The sequence below is a fragment of the Phalacrocorax carbo genome, chromosome 1 (assembly GCF_963921805.1).
Source record: "Phalacrocorax carbo chromosome 1, bPhaCar2.1, whole genome shotgun sequence".
NCBI classification, from domain to species: Eukaryota; Metazoa; Chordata; class Aves; order Suliformes; family Phalacrocoracidae; genus Phalacrocorax; species Phalacrocorax carbo.
Genome location: NC_087513.1, coordinates 216,854,429 through 216,866,815, shown reverse-complemented (window position 1 = coordinate 216,866,815; position 12,387 = coordinate 216,854,429). Strand labels below are relative to the sequence as shown.

Genomic DNA, 12,387 nt, shown 5'->3' with positions numbered 1-12,387 from the left:
CTACACGGTGGTTGAACCCCCCCAGGGACGGGGACTCCCCCACCTCTCTGGGCAGCCTGTGCCAGGGCCTGACCGCTCTGGCAGGGAAGGCATTTTCCCTCACATCCAACCTAAACCTCCCCTGACGCAGCCTGAGGCCGGTCCCTCTCGCCCTGTCACTGGTGACTTGGGAGCAGAGACCAGCCCCCCCTCACTCCAGCCCCTCTCAGGGGGCTGCAGAGAGGTCTCTGACACTGGCCAGCAGTCAGGGTAAAGCTGATGGCTTCTCCTTCCCATACCACTGCAGGGAAGGAAAAGCCAGAGGACCTGAAAGGTTATGGCTGGAGGAGGGTGGACGGCAAAGGATGGATGGAAGGGTGGGTGGGTGGATGGGGACAGGTGAGGAACCCACTTAAGAAATCCATGGTTGCAGCTCTGCCATGTGAGAGGAGAGCTGAGCCCACCCCTCATATCCCCCCTGGCTCAGGGATCACTTCAGCTGGGTAAGAGCTCTTCCTGCCTCACTGCAGAGAGCAGAGGGGAGGCTTCTGGGTCTCCTTGGGTGGAGACAAGCTGTCCTGTGCCACCTGTGGCTGCATCCCTTGGACAGCAGACGCCGGTGCTGCTCCAGGACCAGTGCAAGGCAAGGTGCCTCCAGGCTTATTCCTCCAACCAAACCAGCAAAAATCAACATCGTCTCAGTTTTCTCTGCCAGGAGTCAGCAGCCGAGATAGAGCACTTGGCTCCTGCCTAACTGGAGCTTGCCCCTTTGGTCTGTGTTTCGGCAGCGAGTGAGGGGGAACAGCAGCCAAAGTGAAAATGTTTTACTGTTCAATATAAAATTTATGGGGTGCCTTTTATGACAGCGTCCCAAAGCAGGGCTGCAGTAAAGGGATAACTAAAAGGCAAAAGAAAGGCTGACTCGCAACAAGAGAGAGCTGGCAGTGGCGTAACACCTGATGGCGGGGGGGGGAGCTGACACCGGAGAAGATGAGATGCTGCTCGGAGGCAGCCGGGGCCTGGGGGTGCGGTGGGTGTGGGAGGTCACCGAATCCCAGAATCCCGGACTGGTGGGGGCTGGAAGGGCCCTCTGGAGCTCACCCCGTCCCACCCCCTGCTGGAGCAGGCACCCCCAGAGCAGGGGCACAGGGCCGCGTCCAGGCGGGGGGTGAATGTCTCCAGGGAAGGGACCCCACAGCCTCTCTGGGCAGCCTGTGCCCCTGCTCTGGCACCCGCACAGCAAAGGGGTTTCTCCTCCTGTTTAGATAAAGTCATGGGAGGATGGGACAGTCACACCATGCAAATGGCATCTTTGGAGACTTCCACATCCTCCTTTCGTGGTGGGTATGCTCAGCACCAAACCCTGTTAGCTAGGACCGACCTCAGCGCAAGGACGATGGCAGCAGCCGGGGCAGAGCATGCCCAATCCTTTCCAGAGCATCTGCACTGCTTCAGCAACCAGCCCAAAGCCCTCCGTGTTTCCTGGGAAGAGACCAGGCAGCAGCAGCATCTGCTGGTGGGAAGCTCCTGTTTCATGCCCACCTTCCACCTCCATGAAACCTCTCTCCAAAGAAACTCCCTCTTGCATATCACCGTTATCCTCCAGATCTCCCTGCCCAAGGCAAAGTTCAGGAGGGCTCCACAGCAATGCAGCACGGACAGGGGTGATGCAGCTCTGCGGTTACTTCAGATACGCTTTTTAGATGAAACATAATGCACCACGCTCTGGGCAGAGATTAGTCAGTGAGGGACGGCAGAGGCATCGCCCCAGGCAGGTTCCTCCGTCGCTGCTCACCAAAGGGGTTTCTCCTGGCCGTGGAGCAGCCGGCACCATCCACCACCCTCCTGGGGATGGTAGAGGAGCTCTGCGTGCATGGCACTCAGCTGATTTGCACTCAGGAGGTCTCCTGCCTGTGCCTGGGCTCAGCATAGCCTATATGGGATCAGTATAACCTCCACTGGGCTCAGTAACCTGTAGACGCCTGCAGGAAACCCCGCCTGGGCAGGGCAGCACAGTGTTGGTGATGGTTTTCTCCCGGCCATCACTCTACTCCAATTAGAGCACGCGAGAGGGAGTTAATTAGGCTGATGAGTTAATTAGGCTGATGAGGGGGTCGCACTCTGCCTGGGGACGGGCAGCATCCTCCCCACTGGGGCACGGCTGTGGTCATGCACACAGCCGTGGGGCGAGAGGGTGGCTTCGCCCCCCCCTCCCTCTGCCCCGTGCCACGGGGGACACCCCCAATGCCCAAAGCATGACCAGAATTGTTTTCCTGGAGAAATTTAACCAGATCGGCCCCATCCCCTGGATCATCGCACGGCTCTGGTGAGCGGTGCCGGCTCGGTGCCGGTGCCTGCTCTGATTAGCCACGGTTGCTCCTTGCTGCAGGTTGGCTGGAGCTGCGGACGCTTTGCTCTCTGGCTTCTCTGTCCTTTGGCTGTGCACAGACCTGGTTTCCATCCACATCCCGAGCGCGTGGCAGCAACCAACTGGTTTTTGGGAGCAAAACGAAGAGAGAAAGGGAAGGCACGGCCGCCCCTAGGGTGGGAGCTGCTCATATTGATCCTTTTATAGCCCCACGTGAGCGGTTGCCTGTCCAAGAGAGAGCACCTGCACTCACTTAGCAGCTTGCTTGGGCGCCTGTCCAGCACACCAGGACCTCCCGTTTCCTGGCCCTGGTTTGCCCCCAGCCTTCTCCTGACCCCTGTGCCCGCTGCCAGCCCCGAGCTCTGTTTTCAGCCCCAAACCACCTGTAGATGGTAAGCAAGTGAGGTGGGATGATCCCCTGATGATGAGCAAAGCATCTGTGGGACACTCTCTGCATGCCCCAACCCTAAGGACGTTGCCTGAGTCCGTGCAAGGAGATCAGACCCCACCGGGACGGGGGTCCCGCCAGGATGGGGGTCCCAATAAGGCCCCCGAGGTGTAATATGGACCCTACGGGGAAAGGAGAGCCAGCAAAGGAGGCTGAATCAAGAAGACACTTTAATCAGATTTATCAGACAGATCTGGATCTCCAAATAAATAGATTTATCAAAACAGAATAAAACAAGAAACCAAGGATAAATACATGTACCAAAACAACCCGAAAATCCCCCAAAGCTATTTCCAGACAGGGGGAGGGTGATGCTGCTGCATGCCCTCCTCCCCACGCTGCAGAAATGGTCCTGTTCACCCTTTGGGAGATGCCCCTCCTGTGAGTACAGCCCAGTAGATATTATGTAGGATATATATAAATATATAGCATAATAACATGCTTAGTAGCGACCTTAGTGCAGTGTTTGGGGTCTCAGACCCTGTCAGCAGGTGGGTCCTCCCAAAAACTACATCTTCAAGTGACCTGCAAAGTAGGGATAAGAATCCTCCCAGCTGAAACAGAGGAGAAAAGACCCAAGATTTTTAAAGAAATACCCTTCGGAGGGTGTTCAGCCAAAGAAACCCTTTGCAGATCACCGGGGCTCCGAGAAAGGAAACAAGGCTGATTTTTCTCTCCTTGCAGGTCATCTTTATGCCAGCGGTGGTAAAATGCATGGTCTTGTCCTGCTTCACCTCTATCTCCTGATGCTCTCCAGCAACGCCGGGCTGTCAGGGACGTGTCCCACCTCTTCACATCGCACCAGGTCTCACGTCTCCGCCATCTCGCCTTCCTCCCTCCGCACACCCGACATCTTCGGTAGCAGGGTACGACGGCCGGCCTCTTGCGCTCTCCCGCTGGAGAGAGGCACCTCCACGGCTGTGGCTTCAATGCAGTAAAATTTGGTTCGTTTGCTGGAATTTCTGTAATTTACACTAGTGTATCCTTCATTGCTGTGCCAGTCTATTTAATAATGCGACTTTTTTTGTTTCTTATATATGTGTATGTGTGTATGTGTGTGTGTAGATAAATCAATAGCTAGCTTAAAGTTTTTCTCTTTACAAGCTCTTTGTTTCTTTCTCTGGGCTCTCTGTCATCCTCAGCTCTGACGTCTGGGCTCGGAAGATGTTCCAGTGACCTGGATGAGCAGAAAGGGACGCTCATTAGCAACAGCCCTTGGAGGAGGAAAACAGACTTTACCCCACACGTAGCAGCCTCCGCAGTGGAGGACCCACAAGGACCACGCTGGGAGAGCGGTGGGGAGAGAGGTCTGCCCACAACGCTGGCCTTGGCCAGAGCAGCTCACCAGCGTCCCCGTAATCTGGTCCTAGACGTTGCCATCTTGCAATTCAAATGGTATTTGAGGTCAAGAAGGGCCCTATATACCTCCTGCAATGCAATTAATGGCACAACCAACGGCGTTTCCAATGCTTCCCCCAGAAACTACTCGCATGTTCTTAAAAGAAAAGGAGCTCAGTCTGAAACAGGGATAAATGCCCCTCTCTGCCTCCTCAAAGGATGCTTTATGTCAGCGGTCTGGGATTCAGGCTGACTCCCTGACCCTCAGCCGGGAGAAGCATTTCTCTTGTCCTCTGACTCATCAGCAGAAAGCCAAAATTCACGTTTCACGGGCCATGGGCAGGTATGCTTCTCTCCTCCCTTCTGTCAGCCCCATTTCTTTGGGGGGTTGCTCAACTCCCCCCTATTTATACTCATGTCTCTGCGGCTGCCCCAGCCTTGGCTCTTGGTGCAGGGCATTGCAACACCTGCGGTTGGGGAAGGTCCTGCTGCAGAAAGGTAAGAAACTTGGTCCTTGGTCCCCACACAGCCTCACCGGTGAGCTGCAGGCTCCCGGCAAAGCAAACGCACTGGTGGGAGCTGGGAAGCACCCCAAAAATGAGCACGAAGCTCCCCAATCCTTCTCCTCGCTCCCCCAAAACACCAGCATCCCCGTACTTGCAGGAGGTGGCTGGAGGTGCTTTCCCTCTGGGTGGTCACTTCCCCCTGTAATCCCAGCAAGGATTAGGCAGCCCTAATGTCGTCATCCCCGGGGTGGGGGCGTATTTTCTAGCTAAATTAATCTCCTGTGGTGAAGAAATCCCTGGCCAATGCTTTCCTCAAACTTGCAGCAACGGCAGAGGGATGGTTTCACAACAGGGTTATTTGTCAGGGGAAACTGAGGCAAGAAGAAGGCGGCACGTGCCAGAAACCCCGTCAGGGTGTGAGACCCAGCCTGGGAGCAGGGGCTTGAAAATCCCCCAGGGTTTGGTCAAGAGATGTTGTCTTGAACAGATTGGAGGTGAAAAATCTCCACCCTCCCTGGGGCACTGGGTGTGCTGGTATGTACTGGGCAGCAGCGCCGTTCCCGGCTGACCCGCTGACCCGTGGGTGCTGGACAATACGGGAATGGCTCTGATCCGAACCTAAGCCATTAAACTCTAACCCAGCCCAGGCGAAGAGGCAGCCAGCGGGAAATAGCACGGCAGTTTTTCTCTGCACAGGCACTCTCGGCATGTGCACTGGCATTCCTGCTTTTTTGTAACATTTACGCACATCCAAGAACATTAAGAATGATTTTTAAAAATATTTCAAGGGTTTATTTTTTTAAAATCCCTTGCATCATATTTTTTCCCCCCCCCCCCCGTAACGCCAGATGGATTAGATATAAAAATCAATCAGTTTTACGGGCTTTGGAGAGACAAAGCCTTTGGATTTCACAAGCGTGCATCCACTTTTAGAAAGCTGGCTGCCCTTTCTGACACCATAAAGTGAAAATGTGACTGCTAACCAGGACTGTTGCATAGGCGCGTGAAGAGCGGTCAGCCCCGACCCGGCTATGCTTGCACAAGCCTTCTCCCTGCGCTTGCTCCACACGCCGCGCCGGGGTTTATGCAGCAAAACGCGGGGTTGTTTGGGGCAGGGTCTGCCGGAGGAGTGGGGAAACGGGATTTTTTCTCTCCCTACCTTCGTTCGTCCTGGTGATCAGCCTGAAGTTCTGCGCTTCTTGCTTGAATTCCTGTTTGCTGATCTTCTTGGTCTGTATCAGATGAAATATCCCTGCAGAGAGAAACAGAGGGCGTCAGGCTCCGTGACGTTCAATCTAAGGGTCGGATGGGTTTGGATGCTCAGCTCTCTGTTCCCTCCTAAGATGCAAAAGGGTCACAGGCTGCACTGGATGCCGTGGGGTCCCGGTTCGGTGCAGGACCCGCCGCTGAAGCCTGGTGGGAGTTTGGGAGGGAATCCAGGGCTGGCCAAGGACCAGGAGAAATCTCATTTGAAAACAGTAACTGCTTGTTAAACCAGAACCCAGCAGGGACAACACCACAAAACAGGTGAAAGCAATAAGATTTTGTTGCTCTAAAAGCATCTCGCATTGGAGGAGGTCTGGTCTCCCCCCAGAACATAAGAGAAATTGAGACCAATGGGATCCCCATCCTCTCTGCTCACTCTTGACCACCTATCTCCCCCAACCACAGAGGCTCCTCCACCCTCAGATGCTTTCCTTTCCTGGAAGCAGCCAGGGACCAATGTTTTCCATCCCTCTGCCCCCAGCTCTGAAACTCCTCCAGGACAGGAAAAAAAAAAAACCACGAATGACCTCAGCAGAGATTGATATTTCTCTCCGTGCCAGCATCGTCCCGTTAGCAGAGGTGCCTGACTCAGATATTTGACCCAAGAAAACCAGAACCTGCGTTTAGCAACGGAAGCGACCTTTCTGCAGGATTAGGGGTTACGATCTTCATATTCGCATGTGAAGCGTGACAAACCGGGCAAGTATGCCTGGCATATCCTTCCCCACCTCTCACCCAGGCTCCCCGTGCGTCCAGCATCTCGCTGCTGGCAGAGGTCAGAGGCAACATGGTCCCCCTTATTTGGTTAAGAGACTTTCCCCGATTCCCAGCAGCAATTACACATAAAAGAGTATGTAACAAATGGGAATCGGCTAGCAATCCATATAAATGAGATGTTATGGACTGTGGAAAATTAATACAGGAAGTCAAAGACATCCACAGAAATATGTGGATATTTGGACTATTAATAAGTCCTTTAAGTGGGTCAGGAAAAGCAGTCCTACCAGTAACAAAAGAAGATAGTTGATGGAGATAATAAAACTGTTAATGACGCAAGAAAGGCACAAGTGTTCAATAAATCCTTCTGGTCTATACTTAGAAAGGAGCAGGAGGGTGTGCTTATAGTCCCCGTGGCTGATGAAGCACTTTCCAGTACATTAGTAACCAAGAGGATATTTTAAACAAGAGCTACAAGAGATAAACATCTTTTAATCAACCGACCTAGATAATGTTCACCGAAGAGCCCTCGGAGAGCTGGCTGAGACCTTTGGGCCCCTGGACGGTTGCTTCTGACACGTGCCAGGAGCTGGGGAGCAGCGGAGGAATGCAGACGATGCTCTAGCACAAGGAGAGCGTGCGGCAGCGCAGATAAGAATAGCCCGCTGCGCCTGCCGTCGCCGGAGATCCCGCGGTATGGGATGGAGCTGGTAAAGGGTGATGCCATTCCCCGGCGAGCAGATCCTGCCCGACAGACAGGATCGTTCTTTGCAAAGCTTGGGATGAGATGGAGGGAGGTGGTGGGGCTGGTGGGCACTTGCCACCCATCTCGGTGCTTTAAAGGGGGCTTACGAGAAAGATGGGAACAGACATTTTAGCAGGGACTGTTGTGACAGGCCAAGGGGTGACGGTTTTAAACTAAAGGAGGGGAGATTTAGACTAGATCTATGGAGGAAATTTGTTACACTGAGGGTGGTGAGGCACCGGCCCAGGCTGCCCCGAGAGGTGGTCAATGCCCCATCCCTGGGCACATCCCAGGTGAGGCTGGGCGGGGCTCTGAGCGACCTGATCGAGTTGGGGATGTCCCTGCCCATGGCAGGGGGTTGGACTAGGTGGCCTTTAAAGGTCCCTTCTGACCCAAAGCATTCCATGATTCTATGATTCTATGCTTTAGCCATTTCCTCAAGACCAAAACACAAGCAGAGTCCAGTAGAGCACAAGGAATGACTTGAAGACCAGCCCCATCTCCAAGGGAGCAATTAATCTTTCCTAATTTTGGGGAGCCAAGGGAGAGACACGTTCTTCCACAGTGCCATTCTACCCATCCTAAAATGGGTGGACAGGACATATCATACCTGCTTCTCTCTGCTGACTACGTGGGGAACCAACACGACTCTTTAAACATGACTGATACTTAACGCTGGGCTGGGGAGTGAAGGGAGTCTAATTCAAGAGGCTGATCTCAGGACTTGCTAAATCATCCACAAAACATAGCCTTGGCAGATGGATGGAGACAGGAGCATGAGTGCACATGGGTGTATGAGACCAGTCCCAGCAGGACACAACATTTGACCAGAGCTCCACACCTTGTTCTGGGCTCTGTACTTCTAGAAAGACAGAGTCCAGAGCAGAGCTATGGGAAGGACCAAAGGACGAGAAATTTCTACCGTCAAGGAAAGACTAAGAACTGCTTAAAAGAAGTTTAAAAAGAAAGTTTAAGAACTGCTTAAACTGTGTAAGAGAAGACAGAGGTAGGAGCTGATGGCTTCTTCAGAGGCAAAGAGTCTGCTCTTCACACTGGTGGTGGAGAAGATGAGAGAGCATGAGCTCAAGCTGCAGAGAAGCAAGGAAGAGGTTTAGGAAGGGGTTTGTGGCTCTGGAAGAGATTAAATGGGATGTAGAGTCTCCATGGCAGGAGATCTTCAAGCACGTGCCAGAGGAGTGTGGGGAAGGTTGGTCCGGACCACACAGGTCTCCTCCAGCCCAGGTGTGATGGTATAGCAGCATGGTGAAACACTGGGGATTGCTGAAGGTCCCAGAGCTGCAGGCTTTCAGGGTAGAAAAGAATATTTTGATCAATGTCTAATCAACAGCCTGGCAGGGTAAATGTGGGAAAGAGGTCCATGCTGGGGCTGCACATCTGAGCACAGCCCAGGCCTCCATCAAGGCAGGGTGAAGGGCAGGAGTTAACGACAGAGCCTCCAAACCGTGCTGGTCCCTCTCTGGTCCTGCCTGTTCCTTTGTTGTCCTCACTCCCCACCATAACTCCTGCTCGAAAACACCAGAAAGTCACATTTCAAAACTTCTGAGATGTTCAGACCCCTAAAAACGTAGGGAAGCCCCCACTGCCTCTCATCTGGGGGCTGGTCCTGCACCACCAGAAAGCTGGGTAAAGCTTTTGGCTGGGTGTTGGTGTCGGTTTCTCCTCCTGCCTCATGGAGGAAACTGTCCCAGCACAGAAATAGATGAGGCCACGTAGGTATCGTAAGCCCATACAAAGGCAGATGGATGGGCTCCAGGCGTGACTTGCAGCCTCTTTTCTCCACACACACTGCTCTGTTGGTAGAGTGATGGACCATGGAGAGGTGGAATCCATATGCGTCTGAGCTCATGCTCTTTCCCAATAGTAACACTTTGCTCTGCCAAGCAAAAGAGCTGTGTTGGCCTCGGGGACAAGGGCCTCCCCTGTCCTTGGCTGGCAGGGCTCGGGAGCTCCGTGCAGACGTGAAGCTTTTGGCCTCAGAAGGTGGCAAGAAGGTTTGGGTGGTGACCTCTGCCAAGGAGCGAGGAGAGGAAACGGTGGGGCCCAGACAGTGCAGGCTCAGAGCTGTCCTCCAGCTACAAGGTGCTATTGTGAAGAAGGCTTTGCCGAGGTGGGGGGGAGGATGGGGAGAGGGGCACCGTGGAGGATGGAGGATGGCAAGGAGAGGATGGGAACATGATGGCAGTCAGGGCTCCATCTCTGGACTTAATTTCTCTGGCTAGTGTCCAAATAGCTCCGTTGCTGGGGAAAGGTCTGGGGCACAAGTGTGCTGGGGGCGGCTGGGGGGGTTTAGCCTGGAGAAGAGGGGGCTGAGGGGAGCCCTTCTCGCTCTCTGCAGCTGCCTGAGAGGGGCTGGAGTGAGGGGGGGGCTGGTCTCTGCTCCCAAGTCACCAGTGACAGGGCGAGAGGGAACGGCCTCAAGGTGCGTCAGGGGAGGTTTAGGTTGGATGTGAGGGAAAATGCCTTCCCTGCCAGAGGGGTCAGGCCCTGGCACAGGCTGCCCAGAGAGGTGGGGGAGTCACCGTCCCTGGGGGGGTTCAACCACCGTGCAGCCGTGGCACTTGGGGCCATGGTTTAGGAGGCCTGGGGTGTTGGGTTGGGGGTTGGCCTTGATGATCTGAGAGGTCTTTTCCAACCTTAATGATTCTGTGATTCTAAGTGTGCCTACCCTTGGTGGCTGGGAAGAGCCAGCCCCAGGAGGGCTGAAGTCTCCTTAGGGACAGAGGTGAGACATGAACATAATGAAGAGACCAGAATATCTGCCTTCAGAGGTCCATAAGATACCCAGCTACACAGGCTGAGGGTCACTGTATCCATAGTCAGGTGCGACCAATCTCAAGTGCTCAAGGCACAAGTTTTTGGAAGGGGTAGAGTATGTCCAACAGAGACTCAAGGTTGGGGCACTCAGATGTTTTCCCGGCCCCAAGAGAAACAAAACAAAAATATCTACTGGACCAAGCATCTCTGCTAGAGGTAGGCTCCTCTGGTCCATAGGAGTGTTGCAAAGCTAAAGGTACAGGGACAGAGAAAGAGACTGGTGTCATTGGACAGTGTATTTGCCATGCTTTGACCTCTGGAGGACACACCAATGGGAGCATCCAAATCCACCCATCCAAAAAGTGGGCAGGGGGCAATTCATCCCCCCCACCTGCACCTTTGCAGCAGCTCCGCAAGCATTGCTCCCAGTGATGGGTGCACTGAGGTGGAAAAAAAGAGTAAAAGCAAAAATATGGAATGACCAGAACAGTTTTTTGCTTAGTTTTCCTTGTGCATTTGGCATGAAAGCAGGCAATCTGGAGGAGCAGCCCCATGGCCCTTGCCTTGTTTGCCTACATGCTGCGCCTCTGGGTGGTGTTGCAGTTTATGGAGGGGTACACCAGGGCCAAATGTTGTTTCCAGCCCCTGGTCTGCATGCAACTGCAGCAAAAGAGTGCGAAACAGAGGGGTTAGAAAAGCCAACCTGCTGTCAGCAGGTTTCAACTCACTACACAAGGTCTGGAGCACCACGAGAAAAGCCTGAAAATTTGGACCAAGCTTAGAAAGCACCAGGTTTACACACACACCTCCTCCGTTGCTGGCTGGTTTCGTTATGGTACTCACCTTTAATCAGCTTCCAGTTGTAGATTTCCACCTCTTCCGCAGGCTCCTTCTCAATGGCGATCGTCCTGAGGATCTCCTTGGAGTTCTCCGAGCTCGGCGGCACAAACATGTACACCAGGACACGGTTCGGGTTCTTGCCACACCGGGTGGTGACTATTTCATCGGTGGGTTTGACTCTGGTTTCTGGGGAAAAGCAAGGACAGAGTGCATTAAACAGGGGCAGGAAGGAGCTTGGAGGAGCCGTCTCAGCACCCAAGTCGAGGAGAAGGCATCTCACGTGGCACGGCTGCATCTTTGAACGGGACCCTGGCTCCCAGGGTCCGATCCCCAGCGCCAAGATCAGCAGCAAAGGGAGATGTTGGTAAAGGATCTGTGGACCTGCTCATCCCCATATTTTCCATCCCCCTTGATTTTGGCAGCCTCTGTGCCAGTGGGAATGGGGACAGGGGATTTTCTCCACCTGGATCCTCCATGCCCGCTGCAAGGACCTTGGTGCCATCATCACTGCAAAGCCCAAGCTGGACTCCCCGCTTCCCAGCTCGTTCCCATTGCCTTCCCGGAGGAGCAACGTCAGCGAAGTGAAGGGATGAGCCCGCAGCACGGGAGCCAGCGCTGTGGCTGGGCTGCCTGGGCAGCACGCCCGGCTCAGCCCCGCGGGTGGGCTCAGCCCCAGCCCGAGCCCCCTCCCCACATGGGGTGCAACAGTGGGGAAACCCACACCAGGGGCGCCGGCGGGAACCTACGTGACTTTTTCAACATCCTTAGCAAAGGACAGCTGCTAATTTTTTAATTTTTTGTATGTATCTGGAGTAATTAAGAATCCCCCATGGTTTTGGAAGGAGATTTATTGCCTTTGGTTGTGGTCCTTGGAACGCAGAGGAGCCCAGCTCTGCTGAATTTAGCCTTGTTCTCCCCGTCATTTTGGATGCTGAAGCTTTTTACACTACTCGAAAGAAAGTTTGGCTATAAATAGATGCGTGGGGTTTATTTTAGTAGGACAGTTATTTTAGGCCTGATTCTGCTCTCCCCCGTGCTTTCTGAGGTGGTCCCGAGCTACTCTTCTCGGAGAGGGGATGGAAATCCCAATTTAAAGGGATGCAAAGCCGTGTTTTTTCAGCAATGGGAAGACAAACGTTCAGCTCTGCAGGCTCAGCATGACATGAAGGGGGATGACCACAGCCCACCACCCTCATCCCTGCCACCGCGGGGTCCAGGTGCAGGAAAACCTCCATCCAAGACCATTAAACTACTCCAGGGATGCTCTTTGCATCGATCGAGGCAACCCCACCTTCACAACAGGGAAGGAACCGCACGTCCTCGCAGGTACAACAGGTATTTAACAACCTCAGAGCTTCACACTGGAGCGACTCAATGGCCAACAGCGTTGGGGCCAAGGAGCATG

At 53.9% G+C, this 12,387-nt stretch overlaps 1 protein-coding gene across 1 annotated transcript in view; it reads right to left on the bottom strand.

Annotated features, from left to right (window-relative positions):
- Nucleotides 1–2,986: 2,986 nt before the first annotated feature.
- The window catches only part of CHRDL2 (chordin like 2), a 31,225-nt gene continuing 21,824 nt past the window's right edge, over nucleotides 2,987–12,387 (bottom strand). Inside the window, 3 exon segments of the mRNA XM_064450508.1 lie at nucleotides 2,987–3,972; nucleotides 5,799–5,891; nucleotides 10,986–11,168. Of these exon segments, the coding sequence (XP_064306578.1) occupies nucleotides 3,893–3,972; nucleotides 5,799–5,891; nucleotides 10,986–11,168 (356 nt within the window). The 3' untranslated portion in view covers nucleotides 2,987–3,892.